The sequence below is a fragment of the Gigantopelta aegis genome, chromosome 8 (assembly GCF_016097555.1).
Source record: "Gigantopelta aegis isolate Gae_Host chromosome 8, Gae_host_genome, whole genome shotgun sequence".
Taxonomy (NCBI): domain Eukaryota; kingdom Metazoa; phylum Mollusca; class Gastropoda; order Neomphalida; family Peltospiridae; genus Gigantopelta; species Gigantopelta aegis.
The window spans coordinates 10,375,069-10,401,702 of record NC_054706.1 but is presented as its reverse complement, the minus strand read 5'-3'; the positions used below and the strand labels follow the sequence as shown (position 1 = coordinate 10,401,702).

The following is a 26,634-nucleotide window of genomic DNA, read 5'->3' as shown; positions in this document are numbered from 1 at the left end:
GTGTGCCCAGGACAGCGTGCTTGAACCTTAATTGGATATAAGCACGAAAATGAGTTGAAATAAAATGTGAAGTTGCACTCATGATGGATGCCATCGGTGGGGCAGGATATGCCCAAATTTCACGAAGACTTCATATCATCACTGTTTTAACAGTGATTCATGAGTGCATGCCATCACGTAACAGATATATATATTCCACTCAGCTCTACTCTGTGCAAGTGTGGGTTTTCTAAGCTAGTCGTGGGAGTGCAGGAAGGATGAAACATCATGTTATGGATCTCCCAAGGGAGTGGCCATCCTGATAGTGGATCATGGAAGCAACCACGACTTTGCCTGAAACATAATTTTCACTCACTCTGCCTCATGATGAAATACGGTTTTGTCCTTAATTTAATAATAATTAAAGTAGTCGGATAAAACAAAAAACTGGACAAAAAGATCTCCTTGTAATTTTATTTTATGGTTATTTTTGTGCGTATATCTAATTAAAGTTGAGGCTACCCTAGACACACCTCAGCTATCTGGGCTGTATGTCCAGGACAGTGAGTTAGTGGTTAGTGAGATATAGGTCGGCATAGTGGCCTTACACCTACCCACCGAGTCGTTAAACTAGCACTGGGTGAGAGCCGGTATAGGGATGCCAACCCAATAACTACCAGCCTTATGCTCGAAAGCTTAACCACTACTCCACTGATGTCGATGTAAAATATCACGTCATGGACGCCTCTCATCAATGAAATCAGTGTATCTCCTTTCAAAACAACAAAAAAGACAACAAAGAAGACAATAAGCGTTCGGATCCAGCTTGGAGTGGATGCATGGAAGAGTTATGCAAAACGAAGACCACAAGCAAACACTTACACCATCATTTGGAACAGGTGCTTCTCCTGGTTTGTAGATGGGTCTTATTGGACTGGACAGCTGTTTCTGTAAGTTTGTGCGTAGCAGAAAACCGTGTGGATCTCTGTTGGTGAAGCCAATCGAACAGATGAGAACGAGCAAGAAAACAGTCATTAGAAATTCACTTATGGCCTTGTGCATCTTGGACTGCTGGTTAATCCTGAACTGTATTTGCTCCACTACATCCTCAGGGAATGGGCTTCTGTAGTCCAAATGTCTGGCTGCAAGAAAAATAAAACATTCCTACATAAGTAAAAAAATCATAGGTGCATGGTCATAGTTTACATGCATTGATTAGGTTTAACTGAATTATATTTTATTTGTACTGAATACATACATTTGTAATGAACCACTCCTTATATATGTATTTGTGCTACATAATGATTCATACATTCAACATGAATCGCGTATTTAATACAAGTACATAATTATGCTATATTTTACTCATTAGACCTGAAGACAAAACCGTAAGACATTACCAGGGCCCAATCTCTGCACAAAACAAACGGGTGGACACTTCAGATGCCAATCGTCGTGACAAATAGTACTTACTTGTTGCTGATTTTCCAATTCTCTTGTTCATGTTGCAGATATGCTTCAGATCAAACACTGTAGGTCGATATACTTTGATCTTCTTCAGAATTATTGCAAAGATGAGTGCCAGAAAGACAATCTAGGAGAATAACAAAATTATTTCAGAGACCTAATAATAATAAAACAATTTATAAGCCACTCTCTTTGGTTAAGCACATTACCACCTATGGATCTCTTAATAGTATACTTTGAGTTATAGTCATGTTAAACATAATTCTAAAACCGCAACTGCATCAATTCGTTCTTCACACATTTGTCCATTCATTTCTCTGTCCATTCATTTATTCACCGTAAAACAAATTATAATGCTCAAAGTAAAGACAAATATGAATTATTAAAATAATAGCATTGCATTTTAATAAAACATAAGAATTAACCATTACCTTGAATGGATCCAGGATGAACAGGGATTCGAAGAAGCTCATAAAGAACGTGACTAGCCACTCTTCAGAAATGTCTTTTCCCCACTCAGCACTGTAGAGAAGTACAAAAACCGCAGACACCAAAGAAGCCAAAGCTACGAGAACCCAGCCGATGTAGACACAAAAGTGAGGCAGGACGCCCTCCTCGTCATCTACAATGTCTTTTATGACCAGCATCTTCTGCAGTGCGACACTGTCCCTATAGAACTTGAATCGTTTGAAACATGGCAGCATCCAGTGTGTTGTGTACTCGTTGGCATCCACCTGCCTCTTGCTCAGCTTGGACTTTCTGTAATGATGGTGATGATGCAATTGTAACAGTATATTCAGAACTATATCTGTGTAAAATGTATGGACTTCTTTAAATATGAATGGCCATACGTTAGCTGTTAACTCAAAATGGCAAAGCTGTCATCACAGTTAAAATGTTATTTATCAGATATGAAAATAATCATTGACAAACAGCTGGATAACTTAACCAGCTGTAAACATTTCACCAAGAACAATGGCAGGGATAATGATTGTTTATTGCCAATCTTTGGATCCAAGACTGTGGTGGATCTATATAAAATTATTCGACTTAATCATATGGTTACGTAACAACTCGAAATAATGTGGCAACACTGTGATCATATTCAAACAGTAAACACCTAGACTTCCTGAAATAATGATGGTCATATGGTTAATTAGGTTATTTGTCAACTCAAAATTGTAGCGTTGTAGTCATACTCAAACGTATATCCACGTTTAAGACAGTCCACGTCTCACTATCGCTAATCATTGTAAAAGCAAAGCTACAACAGTAATTGTTTAATAATAAAGTGCAAGGTGTTTAAAAACGTTATGGTATATGTTATTGTCCCCACTATGAGAAATCAATGAAGATCATTGGACTAATACTTACTTGAATAGAAACATCATCACAAACACGGGGATGGCTGTAATGATTGCACTCAGAAATGAGATCCATATCTGAGATAAGGTAAATTTGAAAGGTCCAAGCTCGAAGTCAAATAACTGCTTTCGGTCTTTGAAATCCTGTCCTTGAAAGAACATTGCATTTGATATCATGGACAGCAGCAAAAAAGCCAAACAACAACCAACTCGCTGAACTCGACTGAAATGGCTCTTCACGGGTCTAAATACAGTCGACAACCAGAGATGATCATCAGTCACGTGGACCCTGGCATGTTCGAAGAACATTGTTTTGAAATTATTCATGTTTACACAGCTGCCGACCCCAAGTATCGCTTCAATGTTTCCAGCTTCAAATGATAGCCACTTATAACACAGGAAATCAACTCTGAAAAAATCCATATACTCTTTCAAACTATTTAAGTTAAAGATTTTGAAGTCTGTGTCACTAGCAAATTTAAACACAAAAATACGATTTTATATTATGTATTGCTTCCAAAAATTTATGTAAAAATATAAATGAAGAATATAGGGTTATTTGTACATTTAAATATTTTCAATGTAAAGTTTTAATTCGGTATCTTACTAATATATTCACAATAATATTAAACAAGAGGCCTATTTCATTTTCAATTTTGTCATGTTCAATGTTTATTTAAATTAATAAAAATTTTTTATTAAAAAACAATTACCAAAATAATATTATCTCTCTATTTATTTGTGATAATTGCACCTGCGAATCATAGTACCAAGTTTCAGAACTATCCTATAAAACCTCTAGGAGAAGATTGACTTTTAAATTTCAAATTTTCATTAAAACATTAAAAACATATATATATATATGTTTTTTTTAATTTCCCAAATACTCTCATCTCTCTATTAGTTTGTGGAGACTGCCCCAGAGGATTATTGCACCAAGTTTGAGAACAATCCAATCGAAACTCTACAATAAGATAGACTTCAAATGACAATTTTCAGACAGACGCTGGACAAACAGACACCAGACACATCGGTATTAGAAAAGCTCCACTGACGAATGTCATATCGGAGGTACAAATTCTATTTAAATCTTTTGAAATTAAAGCTGTGGGAGAAACAGACTTTAAAATATTCAGTGTCAGCATTTAAATAGTTTAAATTTAATTTTAAAAACCCAAACAAACAATATATATACATTACATTGTGAAGACTACACCTACACCCGAGAATATTTATTCTAAGTTTCAGAACTATCCAATCAAAACTCTAGGCCAACATAGACTTTCAAATATTCAATATAAATTTTAAAAACATTTAATAAATCCCAGGGGATCCTTGTACCAGGTTTAGAACAATTCAATCACAACTGAAAGATAAGACAGAATTTAAAGTAGAAGTTGACAGGTGGACGCTGTACAAATTGGTATTAAAAAGCTCCACCGACGAAGGTCATTGTGGAGCTAAAAAGTCATATTATTTCTTACCTTTCACCCGACTGTAGGTCTATGACCTCCATTCTGTTCAGATACCAAGAAGCCCAGTTCCCATTTCCCGAATTGTCATGCCACACTCTGAGACATTGTAGACGACCCAGTGATACTGGGACTGCCATAATGAAGTGTAGAACACTCCCTGCGCCAAATTCCTGTTCAAAATGACACAAAAATACTACTATTATCCTGTTCAATTATTTAGACCCAAAGTTTTTTGCAAATGTTACATTTATTTCCTATTCGATATTTGTTTTCTTTGCATTTACATGAAAACAAACCCAACCCCGACAGGTTTTATATACAAATCATCATATAAAATGCACGAAGTTGACTTAATTCCACTTTTTAAAAATCTCTGTGTGTTCGGAATGCGCGTTATTTCTCCTATAAATAACTAAGGTCATTTGCATATCAAAAGCATCATTCTATAGTGCGTTTCAAACTAATGTTCGGTTCTATCGTCCTATCCGCACAAATCGTAGTATGACCTATATTTAAGAAAATATCTGTAAACATGAAGCAGGCGCGGATTCAGGTGGGGAGTTCAAGTGACAAAACCTCAGTTTGAAAAAAAAATATGTATCAAATATTCTAATTATATTGTGGAATACACAAGCGCGCGCGCTGAAGGGAGAGACATACATACAGAGAGAGAGAGAGAGAGAGAGAGAGAGAGAGAGAGAGAGAGAGAGAGAGAGAGAGAGAGAGAGAGAGAGAGAGAGAGAGAGAGAGAGAGAGAGAGAGAGAGAGAGAGACGTCATTTATGTAACGACGCACTCAACATATTTTAATCTATGGTTATATGGTTATAGGGAGAGAGAGAGAGAAGAATATGGTATGCATGCGATTGGTGGAGGTGTGACCCTTTGCACAACCCCAACCCCACTTAAGGCTTCTTTTGTATATGGAGCGGGACGTAGCTCAGAGGTAAAGCGTTCGCTCATGGTAGGTCGACTGATCGATCCCACATGGTGGACCCATTGGGTTGTGTCTAGTTCCAGCCTGTGCACCACAACTGATGTATAAAGGCTGTGGTATGTGCTATCCTGTCTATGGGATGGTGCATATAAAACGTCCCTTATTGCTTATCAAAATTGCTTATCGGAAACAGTGGCCCATGTGGAGGTAGCGAGTTTCTTTCTCACTGTCATAATGCTCCTTAACCGTTTTGTCTGACGCCACATAAACGTATATCAAATGCGTTGAGTGTGTCGTTAAATAAACATTTCTCTCGTATGTATGTGTAGTCTATATGCATTTCTAGTCGATTAGTTTATAGGTTGTTAGGTTGTTTGATAGTGAATGATATGGAAATAAATTGTTTTTGGTGTTAAAGAGTTCATGCATACATTAAAGTAATACTCCTGATGGTCATGGAGAAATAACTTAATCAGTCGACAAACTCATTTCTTCATCACTATCTTCGTTAAGGGGGACTATCACAGGGGGTATTTTATTTCTTATAAAACTATTTTGTTTTCTAAAATCTTCTTCGATCTTTATTACATGTTTAACTGCGTCAGAGAAGTGTGTAGGTGTGACAGAGTTCAATGCATGTGCAAGTTCTCTCCGCACCGTGGTCATTTTACCATCATTATGACGAGCTATGTGCCCTTTGACTTGACTCCAGATCAGTTCTATCGGATTGAGTTCAGAATGTCTTGGCGGCAGTCTTAGACACAAGTGCCCATGGCGTTCAGCAATATCATCAGTAACAAATTGCTGTGCACATTTGTTACTTTTCACAATTTCATAAAGAACTGGCTTTGTCATGTTACTCTCAAAAGGTATATTTTTGTTTCGTAGCCACGACTGAATTTCTTCCTTTTTAGCGTTTAGTGCAGGACATCGTGCAATCTCAGTTAATTTGTTGTGGTAGCTTGCGTTATCCATGACGATAACAGAATGTTCTGGTAGAGAAGGCATAAGTTGTTCTTCAAACCATTTGATGAAATTGTCATGATTCATCTCACCATGATAGTCTCCGTCTGTGTTTTTTAGCCTCAAAGATCAATTCACAGCCATCTATCAATCCATATTTATCACAGCCAGCATGACAAATAATAAGTCTTTTTCCCTTCCCAGTCACCGAACAGAGTTTAGGAACTCTATCAGCAGCGTCTGATTTCGGCAGGTGATTGGCGGTACTTGTGCCCGGGTGGATATCTGTCCAGTGGTGGGATGTTGTGTGGTTGACATTCACCCAGGTCTCATCTTGATACACTATTAAATACCCCTGTTCTCGTAAACTGGATATTTCATGGAGATAAGACAGTCTCAAAAATCACTTTTCCGGTTGTAGACATATGTTGGTATTTAAAATCGAGGTCATGGAGTGTTCTTCGTAAAGTTGATATGGATATGTTGATTCCACATTCCTCCCTTAAAGCCACGTTAATCTTATGTGATGTAGGTAATTCGCCCTCTCTATAAAATCTGTATACTCGTCGTCTAATAACATCTTTGTCAAATAAATCGATGAGTTTTCGGTCGCGTTTTATAACAGTGATTTCTGTGCTCGAATTCGTAGAGCTTAGATTTTTCACAGTTCCTTTTACTGTTGAAACCGAAACTTTAAGTGCAGCGGCAACTCGATCGACAATTCGATAAGAAGCATACCTAGGTCTACCGCGCTGATATTCATCTTCACAATAATCGAAAACGTTCTTAATACACGATTTTACATCAACTGAAGTGTTTTTCGATTTACCCATATTTTTCCTCAAATAACAATAACAAGAATATCTACTAATACATTTTCAATGAATTTATATACTCTACCTAACTTGTATTTTACGTGGTTTACACATTGCTACAATAGCACGTGCAGTCATAGATCGAAATAATGATGTTATTGACCAATCAATGCTATCGTATTTTGGACATTCAGGGCTGTGTCTGCGGGATGAAAAAGTGGTTGAACCCATACGAGTCCGAACAATAGCCCTTTGGTTTTTCGCATTACAAATGTAACACCCCACCCCCAAACCCCAGCCCCTAGCACCACCATAAATACTATATATATATATATATATATATATATATACGTATGAGTTCCCAATTTAGAGGCAAATTAAATAACATTTTTATTATTATTTGATGTTGGTGGCCTTTGACATTTTATCCCCCCCCCCCCGCCCCGGTCTTCTGGGTCCGGCCCTGCATTAAATTTATTTATAAATTTGGAAAGCACATTCCTGCGGTGTGTGAGGTGATTTGTGTTTATTACTGTGCTACACCTCAGTTGTGTTAGGTTAGGTATGGTATGCTAATATATAATTGATATAATAAAATAAAAATACATAATACATTAGCTAAATTGATTAAATATAATGCACCTACAAGAAAGGGTTACATGTTCTGTTTGTTTACATCTATGTTTAACGGAAAGATTAGACAATGCTGTTACACACTGCAAAACAATAATAACCTTGATTTTGTGAAACAAGCTATAATGGCCTTCACGTAGCCTCAGATCCCAATCTTTTGATATGCAAATCTTTTATAGGAGAAATAACGTGCATTCCGAACACACAGAGATTTTTAAAAAGTGGAATTAAGTCAACTTCGTGCATTTTATATGATGATTTGTATATAAAACCTGTCGGGGTTTGGGTTTGTTTTCATGTAAATGCAAAGAAAACAAATATCGAATAGGAAATAAACGTAACATTTGCAAACAACTTTGGGTCTAAATAATTGAACAGGATAATAGTATGCCTGTTTTCTCTTTCGAACCGAGTTTTTGACAGTACTGATCTTAACTACATTTAATTGGGCATTAATATTTGTTGATTTTAAATGACGAACCGATAGATGGCAATAGGCTTACGTTTTTATTGCAAGATAATGACTTAGGAATTCCTAACCCTATTGTAACCAGCGGTCAGTGGTTACTTCCATTTAACTTTTTAAATAGATTTGACAAATGTTTATCAATAACTCCATATTATGACTAGTCTGTTTAAATTTGTTTCTGTTGATATAAATCCACAATCGATTTAATTATACATAGCGACAATTTCATTGCCAAACACATTTTGGAAAGATCCATTATGAAGCTGAGGCATTAATACTTGAACCAATATTCAGGGCTTCTGGAATTGTTATAACAACCCACTAGCCATGGGATCAATGATTTAAACAATTTACCAGCCATGATTAAAAATTCACTAGCCATATTTTATGTAAATGAAATGTTACTAATAGAAATAACTGGATATGCTACCTAAAGGACGAGATATAGCTAAAAAAAACCCTTAGATTTGAGGAGAGAAAACAGAAGGATATTCACATTTATAAAATAGACATAAATGCAGCATTTGACAAAAAACTTTGAATTCACTAGCCATCGGGCATGGCGATGGTAGTTATTTACTAGCCCAACATTGAATATCACTTGCCATGGGAGTGGGGCTACTATAATGTAGAAGCCCTGCAATAGTAAAATATGTATTAAACAAAACAAAAACAGTTTAATATAAAAAAAATACCTTAAAACTTATTGAATGAAAAAAAAAAAATGTCTAAGGTATGAAGACTTCATAACAAACTACCATATGACATTAAAATTGTAACAGTGTGCTCAGTTAATAAAGGCTAATAAATCCTTTATGCGTAGCTTGACGGATTCATAAGTGTATTTCATCACAGCAATATATATTCCAATGAGCTATGTCCCGTGCAAGTTTTGATTCAGTAACATAGTATGGGAGGGGCAGTCCTCTTTGAGCAATGCAGGGTGAATGCATGTCCAGTAAAGGATCTCCTTGGGAGTGGCTGTCCTACTACAGTCGAGACACTAGATAGATTCATGGAATCACCCACTATGTCCCGTGCAAGTTTTGATTCAGTAACATAGTATGGGAGGGGCAGTCCTCTTTGAGCAATGCAGGGTGAATGCATGTCCAGTAAAGGATCTCCTTGGGAGTGGCTGTCCTACTACAGTCGAGACACTAGATAGATTCATGGAATCAACCACTATGTCTCGAGCAAGTTTTGATTCAGTAACATAGTATGGGAGGGGCAGTCCTCTTTGAGCAATGCAGGGTGAATGCATGTCCAGTAAAGGATCTCCTTGGGAGTGGCTGTCCTACTACAGTCGAGACACTAGATAGATTCATGGAATCAACCACTATGTCTCGAGCAAGTTTTGATTCAGTAACATAGTATGGGAGGGGCAGTCCTCTTTGAGCAATGCAGGGTGAATGCATGTCCAGTAAAGGATCTCCTTGGGAGTGGCTGTCCTACTACAGTCGAGACACTAGATAGATTCATGGAATCAACCACTATGTCTCGAGCAAGTTTTGATTCAGTAACATAGTATGGGAGGGGCAGTCCTCTTTGAGCAATGCAGGGTGAATGCATGTCCAGTAAAGGATCTCCTTGGGAGTGGCTGTCCTACTACAGTCGAGACACTAGATAGATTCATGGAATCAACCACTATGTCTCGAGCAAGTTTTGATTCAGTAACATAGTATGGGAGGGGCAGTCCTCTTTGAGCAATGCAGGGTGAATGCATGTCCAGTAAAGGATCTCCTTGGGAGTGGCTGTCCTACTACAGTCGAGACACTAGATAGATTCATGGAATCAACCACTATGTCTCGAGCAAGTTTTGATTCAGTAACATAGTATGGGAGGGGCAGTCCTCTTTGAGCAATGCAGGGTGAATGCATGTCCAGTAAAGGATCTCCTTGGGAGTGGCTGTCCTACTACAGTCGAGACACTAGATAGATTCATGGAATCAACCACTATGTCTCGAGCAAGTTTTGATTCAGTAACATAGTATGGGAGGGGCAGTCCTCTTTGAGCAATGCAGGGTGAATGCATGTCCAGTAAAGTATCTCCTTGGGAGTGGCTGTCCTACTACAATCGAGACACTAGATAGATTCATGGAATCACCCACTATGTCTCGTGCAAGTTTTGATTCAGTAACATAGTATGGGAGGGGCAGTCCTCTTTGAGCAATGCAGGGTGCATGCATGTCCAGTAAAGTATCTCCTTGGGAGTGGCTGTCCTACTACAGTCGAGACACTAGATAGATTCATGGAATCAACCACTATGTCTCGAGCAAGTTTTGATTCAGTAACATAGTATGGGAGGGGCAGTCCTCTTTGAGCAATGCAGGGTGAATGCATGTCCAGTAAAGGATCTCCTTGGGAGTGGCTGTCCTACTACAGTCGAGACACTAGATAGATTCATGGAATCAACCACTATGTCTCGAGCAAGTTTTGATTCAGTAACATAGTATGGGAGGGGCAGTCCTCTTTGAGCAATGCAGGGTGAATGCATGTCCAGTAAAGGATCTCCTTGGGAGTGGCTGTCCTACTACAGTCGAGACACTAGATAGATTCATGGAATCAACCACTATGTCTCGAGCAAGTTTTGATTCAGTAACATAGTATGGGAGGGGCAGTCCTCTTTGAGCAATGCAGGGTGAATGCATGTCCAGTAAAGGATCTCCTTGGGAGTGGCTGTCCTACTACAGTCGAGACACTAGATAGATTCATGGAATCAACCACTATGTCTCGAGCAAGTTTTGATTCAGTAACATAGTATGGGAGGGGCAGTCCTCTTTGAGCAATGCAGGGTGAATGCATGTCCAGTAAAGTATCTCCTTGGGAGTGGCTGTCCTACTACAGTCGAGACACTAGATAGATTCATGGAATCACCCACTATGTCTCGTGCAAGTTTTGATTCAGTAACATAGTATGGGAGGGGCAGTCCTCTTTGAGCAATGCAGGGTGCATGCATGTCCAGTAAAGTATCTCCTTGGGAGTGGCTGTCCTACTACAGTCGAGACACTAGATAGATTCATGGAATCAACCACTATTTTCCCAAATGCCTATTTTACTCTGCATATTGCAGATATACGGTCTTGATCATGGATAACAATGTTTTCGTTCAGAATAATTCATTTATTCAATCATTCATACAACTTGTCTGTTTCTATTTATGAAGCATTAAAAGACACCAGGAAAAATTTAACTTTTTCATCTTACATTTGATGTATCATTATGTGATCAGTTGGAAAATTATGTAATCAACAAAGACGTTTAAAAACAAATCAGTCATAATGTGAGTCAAATGAATATTATTTACCTACATATTAATATTTCTTTCTTTTGATACTTCTTTAATTTCAAATGTCTTTACAGGTTGGTAATTTTACAGAAATATAAATTGGCACATACTGTAAAGGATTGTGGCAATTAATTTGTTTTTCAAACTATTGAAACATTTTGTGTCATGTGTTGCACTGGCGATCATTCATGAAACTCGTCATTTAAATAAGCACAGTTTTCAATTACTTACAGTATTGGACACTATTAGAGTTTTCAAAAAGTTTTAAAAGCACAGGATCAGATTGCAATTTACTGAATCAATACAGATTAATTTGTTTAATGATTGTGTAATATATTTAGTTTACAATATCTGGGCTACATGTTCAGGAAAACATGTTTCAACATTGCATAGGAACAGGCACACCACACTTCGTAATTATGATAATTTATTTGGCATCTTTGAAAATAGATATGGTACTCTAGGGTATCAGAGAATACGTGCTGAGAATATATCTTTACTCGTGCATATAGCACTGGAATAAAAGTAATGTATATGTTCCTGTTATTATCTATGCCACAAACACAATAGAGAGGCTGCCGATATGTTTACATACCGTAATTAGTTCAACCATGAACACATGACATGGGTACTAGGTGTATTACATTAATGTAAGTGAATGACAGAACATTGTATACTTGTCCAAGTGCAGGAATTATTGCAATACTAAACGGGAAAAGAGCACTCATATGTCTCCTGTGTTTATTCCACGAATTAACTGGAACATTGCATTAATAATAATAATAATAATAATAATAATAATAATAATAATAATAATAACATCTTTATACCTTCCGCACCCCGTCTGTAAGAACTCTGATGCCAGTGTCTCCCTTCTCGCCGGTGATGTTGAACTCAATATTGGATCTGGTTCCTCCTTGTCGGATCATTCCAGTGTAAACCGTTATCAGGTAGAAGTAACAGTCTTCTCTGAAATTGTCTTCTAGCAGCGACACGCCCCACTGTAACAGTGTTTGTGTTGAGCAAAATACTCGAAATTAAATAGATAAGACTACTGAGAGACAATCAACTTACCCTGAAACCATTGCATGTCATTTGACATTTTGACATGGAGACGAGAAGTAGCAACCAACATTAGGAAATGACTTTGACGATGAACATAAAACGTTTTAACAATGAACATAAAAACTAATTTTCAAAGATGAAAACAAGAAAATCAACTGGTTGACAAAAGTAATACAATGTTTGGATAATGTAAGTATCAAGTATAAACAATATGATTTTAAGGATGAAGAAATAAATGCCCCCCCCCTCCCGCTAAAAACCCCCCCAGCAACAACCCCAAACAAAGACAAAACAATAACACCCCCCCAAACCCCCCAAAACACATCCCCAAAACGACACCAAACTATATCCAAAATAATAACATCAACGAAACCTAACGAAACACAAATACAAAAACAAGTAAAAAAGAGGAAACCCCCCGAACCCCCCAAATACCTTGTCCCGAACACACAAGCTAAAAGTAAACCACCAAACTAAAAAAATGTATGTCGTATAAACATGCCCCAAAGCTAAAATGGTACATCAAAATACCAAAAAACCATAGGAATACAAATATGTTATAAAATTATCACAGCGCTCTTAAAATATGCATTAATATTGAAAACATACCATATGTTAATGTGAAAATACACTAAAAGAACTAAAGGACATTAAAGTGACAAACCTGGAGAACGTCCTGACTATCTTTGTACCTTGAGAACAGAGCAGCGATGACAAACAGGACGAAGATGACTACCAGAGTTGACAATACTGCTGCCTGGCCTGCAACATCAAACCTGCTGAATACCGTCGAGAAGTCGATTATGTTTGGTGGAACGAAAAACGAAACGCTCGCCACAACTTCCTGTGTATTTGGACAAATGCACGTTGTTTTATTTTTTTCATCATCCCTCTTAAGCTAGAAAACAACATTTTAATGAATGAATGAAAACAAACAAGAAAACAAGTACTTTGACACTAGCATATTTCTTTCTTGGATTAATAAACTTTAATTTAAATAAGAATTTCGCAGAATTAAATGTGTCGACACGCATAAACGTATTTGATGTCGCTGACACTTTCGTGCATAGATGTTCATCTCAGTGCATGCTAAAACATATCATTGAAAAATAAACATTACAGTTGGAAGGTACTCGGTTTGGGTCCCACCTGAAGGAATGGGACGTTTTTCTGGTTCCAACCCAGAGCCACTGCACCGCAAAGGTTCAGTGGCCACACACAAGCATGTCACGCAGGTCATAGGTGTTATTGTGGGTGTGTCTCCCGAGTGTATTGTATGACCCCACATGTGAGATGATTACCCAGCAGGCACTGCAGGTTCCATACCTATTTCTTGCCATTTGACATCATACTGTAAGACGAAAAAAAGTGTCCTTGATTGTCACACTGATTTGTACGTGTCTATGACTATGTTTGCGTTTGATGTTTATGGGTGCGTGCGTGTGGATTGATGGAGTGTGGTGTAAAGGTATAAAAGGAATATGATGGGGTGGGGTGTAAGCACAGCTTTGTGTGGATAGATGGATGTAAGGATGGCTGAATGAATGGATGGATGGATGGATGAATGAATTAATGAATTGATGGATGGATGTAAGGACTGCTGAATGAATGGATGGATGAATGAATGAATGAATGGATGGATGGATGATGGAAGGATGGATGGATGACTGGATGGATGGACGGATGGATGAATGGATGAATGGATCAATAGATGGATGGATGGAAAGATCGATGAATGGGTGGATGAATGAATGAATCAATCAATCAATGAACAATTGAATGGATGGATGGATGGATGGATGGGTGGGTGGATTAATGGATGGATGGATGGTCTAATTCTACCTCGCAGGTCGTGCTTCTCCAGTCTTTAACCTGCCCGTCCCAGGAGAAACATGTGATAGTGGTAACCCGGAACAAGTATGGTGATTCGAGCACACTGTTAACATTTCCATTGTCTGTGGCACTAACGTTTCCGTTGTTGGTGGCACTAACGTTTCCGTTGTTGGTGGCATTAACGTTTCCGTTCTTGGTGGCATTAACGTTTCCGTTGTTGGTGGCATTAACGTTTTCGTTGTTGGTGGTGTTACCAGAAGGTACACTCCTTCTTTTCCGCGAAACGACAATTTCTACAGATAAAACAATTAGCTCTGTTAGTACTATTAACGTCAACTACTGAGAAATCCTTTATTTTCTTGGGCTTAGATTTTCCTTGTTTCCTCAAAAACCCACATTTCGTTAAGTACTCAAATTCGTGGACGGAAATGTAATAACATAAATTCGTATTATATGCATACATGTATTACGTTTTCGTTTTGTTCTCAAATTCAGCAATTGCACTAGTCAACCAATTACACGAACATTAGACCATGAGAAAGTAAATTCACAGTTTTACTTCTATTAGTGTATTTATTCTTCATACTGTTGTTTTCAAATTTGAAAAAAAAGTATAACGAATAAAAGTCCTCTATATCAAACAAACTAATTTTCAATAATAAGCAATGTTGAAGTACAAAAGAGTATATTCAACTTTTGATGTCTGATCCAAACATCCTCCAGAACTCCCTAGAAGCATCTGCAGAATAGAGCAGTGGACCATGCTTCTGGAATCTTTACATTCTTCTCTGCATTGAAACACTCCTTTTTGTGGAATACGAAGCTAATACTAGACACTAGGAAGCGGTTCTAGACCACTAGTACCATTAAAAAGCTTGACTCATTTTATGTAAATTTGAACTAATAATGTTTTTATTGGCAATATCTAATTTTCTATCTAAATAGTTGTACATTGTTTTCATATGGAAATCAAAAGTTGCATGTTAAAGTGAGTATCAGAACGCACACTATGTATTTTGAGTGGCAATTGCCTCTGTTTATTTCGAATTTTGCATTTAATTATTAATGCCAGACATTATGTATAATTGTATATGTTTAGCAAACTAGGTGCAAATAAAGATGAAATAAAAGTGTGGTGCATCAAAACAGAACTTACTAAACCTTTTTGGTGAAAATAAAGACATTTAAAAGTACTGCCCACAGTCAGTGTGAAAATATCAATGTAATACCTTCGTTTAGCCTAGGCCGCAATCCCACATAAGCCACACCCGTACGCTTCAGAGTGCCTGCTTTGACGCAGTATCTGGTTCCAGAAACACCCGGCTCCACCTCATAGTAAGTATAATCATCGTATTCCATGTCAGTTGGCGGAAGGATGGAACGGAAGTACATGTCGTAGACGACTTTCTCTTTTGCAATTGGCAGGGCTGAGAGGCAGACATCGGCATGAAGAGCTCTGTAGAAGAATGAATGATAGAACAACTTTGCTGCGTCTCCTGTAGTGTACTTGGGTTGGACGACCACATGTGGAGCGTTTTCATAATCCGTCTGTGTAATAAAAGGTTCCGAGATGGTGAGACTCGCGCTGTCCTGCTTCCGTATGCTGGCCACTATGACTGGTCCGGTAATGTATTTAGCATTGTGTCCTTGTATGTAGATGTTCTTCTTCAATATCTTGATCTGGAAGTTGAAACATCAGTAGATCCAATAAAAGGATAAATGACACCCAGGGACATTGTTTACTCAGCTGTCGTGGGGTATCTCAGAAGTTGTAATACTTAAACATCAAAACGTAAAGCTGAAGAAATATTGCTCAACATAAAGGGAAATCTAACTATTGGAAAATTAAAGCATATATCTTAATTTGAGTTCAATATCAATTTGAATATAGACTAAGATGCGAATGAATGTTATGCACTTAACTGTTACAAAGCAGATGTCCAGTACTACTCAAAATGTTTGAGTTCTATGACTGAATAATGGAACAGTACACGAATACTAGCATGCATATGCCAAGATGTACCAAAAAAAGGTTAACATTTATGACTAAACATCGATATAATATATGAGTACTAACACGAAGGTTAACAATTTCGTTGTCATCCAAAGGTTCGCTAACGCCAGCAAAACCAAACGTTGCACCATCTATCGGATCTCGCTCGGCGTCCACTAAGTTCTGTACCGTGTTTTTCTCCAATATCAAACTGAAATCTTCGTAGTTGATTGTTTCATTAGATTCCTCTAGTATTATTTTATCTACCAGATGAAACATGTTGTCTGTTGTACTGGTAACGTTTTTCTGAACTTCTACAATCTGCAACAAAAGCATCGGAAAGTGTCAATGATGATGTTATGATGTTAGACGTGCTGTATTAGTCCTATTTCACATTAAATCTGCATAACACCTCTTGCCGAATCAAATTGCATAACGAAAAACACAACCAACATCTGGGTGATGGTGGTGGCGGTGATTTTGATTGTGGTGGTGATGGTGGTAATGGTGGTGGTGGAGGTGGTGGTGGTTGTGGTCGTCGTTGTTGTGGTGGTGATGGTGGTGGTGTGGTGTGTGTGTGTGCGGGGGGGGGGGGGGGGGTGGCATACGTTGTTGACCATCTTAGTACGATTGAGGCATCTGGTGAATTAAAACTGCATATTGTATATATGGTGATATTAGTTTTTCAACGAAATGGTTCAAATTCAAAACAAGCACAACAATGTGGACTAAGTAACTGCAAAATCAAAAGACTCGTACAATAAATTTACTAAATTACTATCTTTAAAAATTAGAATCATAGTCAAATGGTTCACGTGGATTTCCAGTCATTTTTAAAAAATGTTTGAAGGGTTAACAGTTTAAAAAATTTACCATTTACGAAAACAGATACCAAGTGAAATTATGGTAGTCTGCTATTTACACTGTATACAGCTGAAACTATTGATGTGCTAAGATCGGTTCATGGAACGGTGCCCTGCTAGTACTAGATATTGGTACCAGATGGTTTTGGTAGGGTGAAGCTTGTTGCAAAATAGATGACAAAAGTTGTGTCGGGCCAAATTATTTGTTATCGTAATCAAACTTCGTATCTCTGCACGAAACAGAATCAAAAGGATATTGTAACAAGGCCGTGACTACTACTAAGAAGCATTTGTTATGTGCTTTGGCTAAATGTGCTCCTGTTAGCCATACCAATTAGATACGTACATTTCTAAGCATTTTCTGTCTTTTGACTTTTTTCTTTTTGTCGGCTACTTTTCTCAAGTATTTTCTCTCAATGACATTGAACCTCTCCTCCCCTTCACTAAGCTCTCTCGTAATGAACGGTTCTATACCATGAATATCCTCCAGTCGATCTTCGACAACCAGCTCGGCCACGTTTTTGATCAGGTTATTCTGAGCGGTGCCAATAGCTGTGTTCAAAAGGAGAGAAACATTTAACAGAATCTATAAACTGACAAAAGTAACATTGGTCCTATAATAAGATGTAAGATGTTAGCCCCCCCCCCCCCCCAAAACAAAACAAAACAACAACACAAAAAAACAACATAATTACCGTTTGCCCTGGTGGCATAGTGCCCAAAACTAATTTACGTTAAAACATAAAAATTACACCACACACCAACCCCCTAAAAACAACAACAGTTTGCCCTGGTGGCATAGTGCCCAAAACTAATTTACGTTAAAACATAAAAATTACACCACACACCAACCCCCTAAAAACAACAACAGTTTGCCCTGGTGGCATAGTGCCCAAAACTAATTTACGTTAAAAGAATTCCCACTGAAAACGAAGTTTACTTTTTTCTGATAATACTGACATAAGATGTATACGCGATTTGTAAATCTGTACGAATAAAGCCATTATCCGTGAACAAGACCATATCTCTGCATAATGCAGTCAAATGGCCATTTGGCAAATAGTGGTTGATTCCATTAATCTCTATCTAGTGTCTCGTCTGTAGGAAGACTTCACTTCACATTACATCCTTTTGACGCCCACAAAGAGGATTGCCACTCTTAGACTAGTTTATTAAATCAAGACAGAGTTCATTGGAATAAATACAGCTGTGATGACATACAGGGGACTAATAAAACCGAATGAAGTAGTGTATCAACTAATCTATGTGGTACACACTTTTGTTACTGCACTACCCACTGGTATCAGCCTCTAGTGTACACTACGTTGGGATGGTGCATTTAAAAGATCCCTTGCTACTAATGGAACAGTGCAGTGGGTTTCCTCTCTAAGACTGTATGTCAAAATTACATCAAAAACAAATCACACCAATAGCCGATGATTAATAAATCAATGTGCTCTAGTGGTGTCGTTAAACAAAAACAAACTTTAACTTTAACGTTGATCATAGAATCGAAAATGCAAAAGCAAAACAGAGTTCAACCAATTGGATTGCCGCAACGTGACGATATGAAATGTAATATATCAACATTATCTGTTATGAATTATGTAAATGTTAATACCTTCAATTGCTCTTTCAAATCCCTCCATGTGCCTGTCATTCTTCAGTGTCTTCACAAACTGTTCGCTCAGACTAGTTATTCCTCCCGCCAAACTGGCCTATAATAAGTAAACAAACACACACTAAAAAACTCCACCAACCGCATACAATGCCAAACTGAATACAGCCACAAACCAATTGCATAAAACACTAGAGAAGAAGAAGATGAAACAATAGAACAATACAGTCATTAACGACAAGACCGTTAAAGAGACAGACCCTAGTTTCAACCCGTGAAAATTAACACTAAGTTTAGTTAATCTACAAACCTATAACACTCCCAGACTATTTTCTAAGTTAAACTAGCGATGGACAGAGCTCACTAGAATAATTATAGCTGTGATGTCATGGACTCATGAATCACTTTCAGATCAGTAATAATAATATTATCGGGTGTTCGTGAAAGTTGAGCATATCCTGCCCCACAGGTGGCATCTGACAACAGCACTTCCACCACTGTCAAGTGTGTCACTTCATATAAAACGGGAGCGGAACGTAGTCCAGTGGTAAAGCGCTCGCTTGATGCGCGGTCGGTTTAGGATCGATCCACGCTGGTGGGCCCATTGGGCTATTTCTCGTTCCAGCCAGCGCTACACGACTGGTATATAAAAGGATGTGGTATGTGCTGTCCTGTATGTAGGATGGTACATATAAAGGATCCCTTACTGTTAATGTAAAAATGTATCGGGTTTCCTCTCTAAGACTATATGTCAAAATTACCAAATGTTTGACATTCAGTAGCCGATGATTAATAAATCAATGTGCTCTGGTGGTGTTGTGAAACGAAACCAGCTTTAACTTTCATGTAAAACGATGGAAAAATGTGCAACAACTATGAAATAAAAGTCTGATACTTACTACTACATTGGCTCTAACTGCACTTGGTTTCTTCAGGACAGTCGCCAAGATCGTTGACAACATAATTAATGTCTCAGGCTTCGGGGCGGTGGTGGGCACGATGTTACCATCACTGTTGTTGTTGGCATCAGATTGGAATGGCTCTATCACTAAGTTGTTAATGGAACTGATGATTGTGTTGCTAACGACTTCTGTACTCTGATGATCAAAACAATAATTTCTTTAAAGTCTATGTTAATTTAAACATGTTCCAGTTAGGGATTTACCCTGATAGAATACATAGCAATGTATTGGACACAGACATACATACAGGATCCCCTGATGATCGTGTGGACTGCAGTGCTTTAGAAAAGGTTTTACTTTGACAGTTTCGACCATCACAAATATCGTCAAAAATGAAAGGCTTCCCACGAATTGATTTTAGTACTCCCACCCAAGTTACATTCAAAGGATGTGTACGGATGATGAGATAATGGAAAAGCTTCTGCAGCTCGTCATGTCATGTCCAACTATAGTACGTCCCATCATTCTGTAAAATGTTTTTGTTTGTTTTGTAAATAATTTCAGTTTGGTTTAACGTAAGAAAAACAATAAAAGTGTTTTGGAAATAACAATTTACAAATCAATCGGCTTAGAAATAGATAAGTTGCAATAATTTCATAGCATGAAACAAGGCGTTCCCCATGGGACGGACTATAGAATAAGGGTCCAATTTCACTAAACATCGTAAGCCTAGTTTTGCACGTAAACGTAAATCTACGACTAAACAGTAATTCTTATTACTGTTATAGTACAACATACATAGTTAGAAATAAACATATTTCATTTAATTTCGTCCTTAAAGTAAAATGCTCCATCTTCCGTAATGATATATTTTTTCTTCATGAAATATGCCCGATATAACTGCTAGTTGCAGACGTAAACTTACGATGTTTTGTGAAATTGGCCTCTGGAGCTTCAGACTATAATAAGACTGACCCCGCGGATTTTATCTCCCTATAATTTTGTACGTATTAAAAATATATATTAGGAAATAAAAATAAGTTAAACCTACTGCAAACATTCAAGGGGTCATAAACACAATGGATATAGAGACCCTAATGGTCTAAACAAGTCAATGCATTTAGGAAAGAAGGAAAGGTTTTATTTAACGACGCACTCAACACATTTTATTTAAGGTTATATGGCGTCGAACATATGGTTAAGGACCACACAGATATTGAGGGAAGAAACCCGCTGTCGCCACGTCATGGGCTACTCTTTTCGATTAGCAGCAAGGGATCTTTTATATGCACCATCCCATAGATAGGATATCACATACCACAGCCTTTGATGTACCAGTCGACGAGCACTAGCTGGAGCGAGAAATAGCCCAATGGGCCCACTGACGGGGATCCCAAATCGACCGCGCATCAAGCGAGCGCTTTACCACTGGGCCACGTCTCGCCCCTATGCATTTAGGCTTTTTTAGGACACACGGAAACATCTTACAATGGCAGAAGAGTCAGGACAGTCGCTTTAACAACCGTAATCATAATGAACTTTGGTTTGGGATCGATCCCCGTCAGTGGGCCCATTGCGCTATTTCTCGCTTCAGCCAGTGCACCACACCTGGTATATCAAAGGCCCTGGTATGTACTATTCTGTGTATGGGATGGCGCATATAAAGCTCCGTTGATACTAATGGAAAAATGTAGCGGGTTTCCTATCTAAGACTATATGTCAAAATTACCAACTATTGGACATCCAACAGCCGATGATTAAAACTCTAATTAATGTGCTCTAGTAGTGTCGTCAAACAAAACTTCATAATGAACTTCCACTGTTCATGATGTATTGTTTTAATGATGGAATACAAATTATATATATAGAATGTATGTGTATGTATGTGTATGTATATATATATATGAATCGTCACGAGTATTTTTAATATGGAAAATATCAACTGAGTGTTAGTTAATCAGTATAAATTGTCGAGGCTCTGCCGAAACAAATACCGAGTAACGACACGAGGTTGATATTTTACATATTTAAAAACACGAGTAGCGAATTCTGTTTATCCTATAACTCTCTTAAAATAGTTTTTAAGTTGATATTTACCAAACAACACATTCAATGCAGCGTTAATCGCAGATTAATACGCTTCAATGAAAGACGTTCGATCAGCTGATTGGGCGTCTTGCTACTCTCATAAGAAGTAAATCACGCCACGATATAGTTCTCCAATAACTCTACGAATTAATAGATATAATTAACAAACTCATCCGTTTATGGTTTGTAATTGGTTGTTATTCATAACAATAAAATATTTAAGTAAATAATTAAAACCCAAAAACGATTATAAAAAACCCAACAACAACAAGTCAACAGGACAGTGCTTTGACCTACATACGGCGTAGCAATATGTGAATTGATAACTATTCACTGTCACTGTTCAAGTCGAGGATTCTTCTGCGTTTGACAGGCACAGGACTGGGAGATTTGTTCAGTACATTAAATAATTCATCAAAACGTTTCAAGTCATAAAGTGTCTTTTTAGCGGTTTGCATTTTGGTTAGCGGAGATAACTTCATCGATCCTGAAATCTTTCACCATAATAAATCTACCCGTTTCGTGACAGTTAGATCTAAAGTTTGACGTCGTCAGCAAGCGGTCCGAGGTCAACGGCGTTTTGACAGTTCGCTACTGAGGATAACCGAGATTTATTAAAGACATGTTCCGTCAAAGTACCTTGTATTCAGAATTGTCCAGCACAGCTTGAATTGTTCCATAACCCCAGGGCTCACGCGACCAGACGAAGTGAGCCCAAACTTCGCCTTGATCTCGCCGACTTCGCCCTGACCGTTTGTCTGGAGCGATATCGAAGTCGCCTTGTCAAAACAGAGGCCACATGCTTGGCAACATGCGTTCACGGGTGAATGAATGGAATGAATGAAAGTTTAACGACACCCCAGCACGAAAAATACATCGGCTATTGAGTGTCAAACTATGGTAATGCAAACAAGTAAGTCGTTCACGGGTGACTGACCAGGAATTTGGAGATGGCGACGTGCTTAATTAAGGATTAATTATCCCAGTCTTTGAAGATAATACAAAGGAAAAGGTTACCCTTTTTGTCAATATGACAGTTTCTCTAATGACATAGTCCATGTTTTTCGTAGTTCCAGTCTGATTACCTACAAACCTTGCAAATTTGCATATACCTTGCAAATTTGCATAACATTATTAACCGGGTTAATAAAACTAAATTATTACATGGGTTTATGACATGGGTATTATGGGTAAGTTATAGTATATATACGTCCAAAACTAAGTGCATACCTCTAAAAGTTTAGCTGTCTGAGGGTCTTCTTTAGTAAAACGTTCCAGAGCGTCTTTTACAACAGCATTGACATTTTCTTCATTGACAGAAGTATTCATAACATCATCGCCAGTAACTGCTCGAATTTCCTACAATTAATAAGGAAATATGAACGCAGTCACGAAACCCCCAAATAATTATGAACATGACCTAGTATTTACTGAACACTGAAACAGATTACTCATGATGTACTGAACCGTAGCTACACACTAGTGTACCAAATCACTATTAGCACAGTGCATATTAGTGTGCAAATCGAATTGCAGTTATACCAAGTTAGACTACACTGTAGCTACACTAAACACTTTAAACTACAAGCTCCATTAAATGACGTCAGAGCAACGCATTTCAATTTGTATTCCAAATCTTGTATTACTTATACATGGAATAAATCCAGTGACTAATTGCTATTTCAAAATTAACGAGTTTCTATTACTTAAACACATTTACAAGATTTCTAAACTGTTTTGTTCTGTCTCATTATATGTACTCTTACAATGAATCCTAGCTAGCTACACTGATGCATACACCTACATATTAGTGTACTGTATCATAGTTAAACTAAGACAGACTACATAATGGTGTACTGATAACGCTCATAAAGAATAGCAGGTTGTTAGCATGATATATGAAACTGTGGTTATCGAAGGCTGGGATACCAGTGTTGTGCTAATCTAAGCAGTACATACCACTGTGTTAATGGCAGAGATGTAGGTAGTTGCCACTTTGGCAGTTTTTTCAGCGTCATTATATCTGGTAAATATGGTCATTGCAGTGATGGTTCTTTCCAAGAATGTGTTAAGGACGGCTTCATCGTCAGATGTCTTGTTAACACTCCCCGTTTCTAAGCTTCCAAACGTGTTGAACGTAATATCAGGAATCGGGTTGGTAACCTAAAAAATACCGTAAATCCTTGAATAGAAGCCTGCTTCAGTTAGTCGCCGGATCTCATAGCGTAGCCTGCCTTGAATAGACATGGCGAGAACAACAATATGATACTCTTATTCTTCAGTAACATACAATTTCTGAACAAACGAATGTGAGATAGGTGATTGACTGTGTTATTTGCCGAAGTCAGGGATCGGGTTGGTAACCTAGAAGATTCTTCAATAGAAGGCTACATCGATTAAGAGGCCGGGTTTCAGTGCATGGTAAAAAAGAGTTGAAGCCTAGACTTCTATTGGGTGATATACGGTAATTTTAGTTCAGTTACAGGCACATGATAAACAAGGACTGGAATGTGGGAAGATAAAACACAACCAAAGAATGTGTAGAGCTATTATAGCTGATTATTAGAGAGAGAGAGAGAGAGAGAGGAGAGAGAGAGAGAGAGGGATGTGAGGGAGGAGAGACAGATAGACAGACGGATATACACACATACTTAGTACATTTTCTTTTGGGTGCCGATTTCCACGAATGTGAGTCGGCGATTACTTACCGTTATGTTGACTAGGTAGGTGATTTCAGCTTTAAACATATCCCTTATTCTGAATTCAATCACGCATACATAGTCATCTTCTTCAGGGCAGACTTCCAGGGTTTGAACCGCAGAAGCTTCGTCTTAAAAAGTATTCAAATAGAGAACCATTTTAGTTCACGGCCCTCATATTTGGCTGCATAAAAATTCAAACACACACACACACACACACACACACACACACACGCACATGCACACACGCACGCACGCACACGCACGCACCCAAACATACGCACATACACGCACGTACACACAGACACACACACACACAACCCCACCCACCCACCCACAAATACACACACAGGCACACGCACACACACATAACGCACACAAACACACACACACACACACATACGCACACACCCACGCACACACCCACGCACACACAGACACAGACACCCACACAAACACCCACACCCCCACCCACCCACCCACAAACACACACACAGGCACACGCACATACACGCACACACACACACACAACACACACAAACACACACACACACGCACAAACGCCAACATACACGCAGACACACACAAACACACACGTACACAAACACCCCCCACACACACAAACACGCACACACATACACGCACACACATGCACGCACACAAACACATACAAATACACAAACACACACACACACACACACATACAAACACACACATATGCACAAACGCCAATATACACGCGTGCACGCAGACACACACACACGCACAAACGCTAACATATACGTGCACGCAGACACACACACGCACACACATGCTCACACACGCACGAACGCCAACATACACACACACACACACACACACATATATATATATATATACATATACACACACATATATACATACACACACACACACTATTTTAATTTTCAGTTTTGTCACTAGTACACGATATCCATAAATAGTACATTTTTGATATTTTAAATTGGACATTTCCAACATATTTCAATATTAGTTTATGGAGACGGCCAAAAGAATAATAATACCGAGTTTCAGAACAATGCAGTTAAAACTGTAGAAAAATAAAGACTTATTTTTTTTTACAAAATTAAAAATTTACAAAATATTTTCCTATAACTTTATGAAGATTGCATCTAAAATTAATTACACTGATTTTCAAAACTATATAATCATAACTCAAGACGAAGATAGATTTTAAAGTTTACAATGTTAAATATTTCTATTTAATAAAAATCCAACAAAACTGGGGGCGGGACGTAGCCCAGTGGTACAGCGCTCGCTCGATGCGCGGTCGGCGTGAGATCGTCGGTAGCCCCATTGCGCTATTTCTCGTTCCAGCCAGTGCACCACAACTGGTATATCAAAGGCCGTGGTATGTACTACCCTGTCTGTGGGATGGTGCATACAAAAGATCCGTTGCTGCTAATCGAAATGAGTAGCCCATGAAGTGGCGACAGCGGGTTTCCTCTCTTAATATCTGTATGGTCCTTAACCATATGTCTGACGCCATATAGCCGTAAATTAAATGTGTTGAGTGCGTCGTTAAATAAAACATTTCTTTCTTCCTTTTTCCAACAAAACTAAAATTTCCCAATATCTTTCTATTAGGTTTTGGAGACTTCCCTTGAGAACCATTGTACTATGTTTCAGAATTATTCAATAAAAAATCTAGAAGAAGATAATTTTTAAATGTTTAATATTAACATTAATATAAAGTAAAAGGTTTTGATTTTCCGAAATATCTGCCCTATTATTCGTTAAAACTGTCCATTGATAAAACTATTATTTCTATGCTCTGTTGTTAGTGCTATATATTTATTTTAATTAAAAATGTTGGCTAGTTGTACTATACTTCGGTTATATGGATGCTAAATGTGTAAGGTATATCATCTTATGTATAGTAATTTATGATCGTTCTGATTTGAAGACAAAATTGACACGCTCATATAAGTTTCTGTAGAAGCGTTATTTTTATTATAAAGTATGGCATTGAAGGAATTAAACATTGTTTATTTTTATTTAAGTACAGCAGGCCTGTGTCATACAGTTTTGAGTGTAATCGTAAAACCAGTAAAAAAAGTTCCGAAAAGCCTAACTGAAGTAGGCTTTAAGGTCCATATGACCTAAACATTTACAACAAATCTCGGTTATCTGAACATATTTTTTTAC

General features: G+C 38.0%; 1 protein-coding gene across 2 annotated transcripts in view; it reads right to left on the bottom strand.

The window, feature by feature from the left end:
• LOC121378528 overlaps nucleotides 1–26,634 on the bottom strand; it is a 48,738-nt gene that overhangs the window by 10,670 nt on the left and 11,434 nt on the right. For both annotated transcript variants that reach the window (XM_041506741.1, XM_041506740.1), the window contains exons 5-20: nucleotides 24,457–24,578; nucleotides 23,708–23,911; nucleotides 22,979–23,107; nucleotides 19,658–19,855; nucleotides 18,762–18,858; nucleotides 17,487–17,692; nucleotides 16,362–16,598; nucleotides 15,514–15,964; nucleotides 14,294–14,577; nucleotides 13,116–13,349; nucleotides 12,217–12,387; nucleotides 4,295–4,455; nucleotides 2,821–3,219; nucleotides 1,878–2,205; nucleotides 1,453–1,573; nucleotides 862–1,121 (exon numbers count right to left, since the gene is read on the bottom strand). In XM_041506741.1, coding sequence (XP_041362675.1) covers nucleotides 862–1,121; nucleotides 1,453–1,573; nucleotides 1,878–2,205; nucleotides 2,821–3,219; nucleotides 4,295–4,455; nucleotides 12,217–12,387; nucleotides 13,116–13,349; nucleotides 14,294–14,577; nucleotides 15,514–15,964; nucleotides 16,362–16,598; nucleotides 17,487–17,692; nucleotides 18,762–18,858; nucleotides 19,658–19,855; nucleotides 22,979–23,107; nucleotides 23,708–23,911; nucleotides 24,457–24,578 — 3,602 coding nt within the window. The remainder of the gene's footprint in view (nucleotides 1–861; nucleotides 1,122–1,452; nucleotides 1,574–1,877; nucleotides 2,206–2,820; nucleotides 3,220–4,294; nucleotides 4,456–12,216; nucleotides 12,388–13,115; nucleotides 13,350–14,293; nucleotides 14,578–15,513; nucleotides 15,965–16,361; nucleotides 16,599–17,486; nucleotides 17,693–18,761; nucleotides 18,859–19,657; nucleotides 19,856–22,978; nucleotides 23,108–23,707; nucleotides 23,912–24,456; nucleotides 24,579–26,634) is intronic.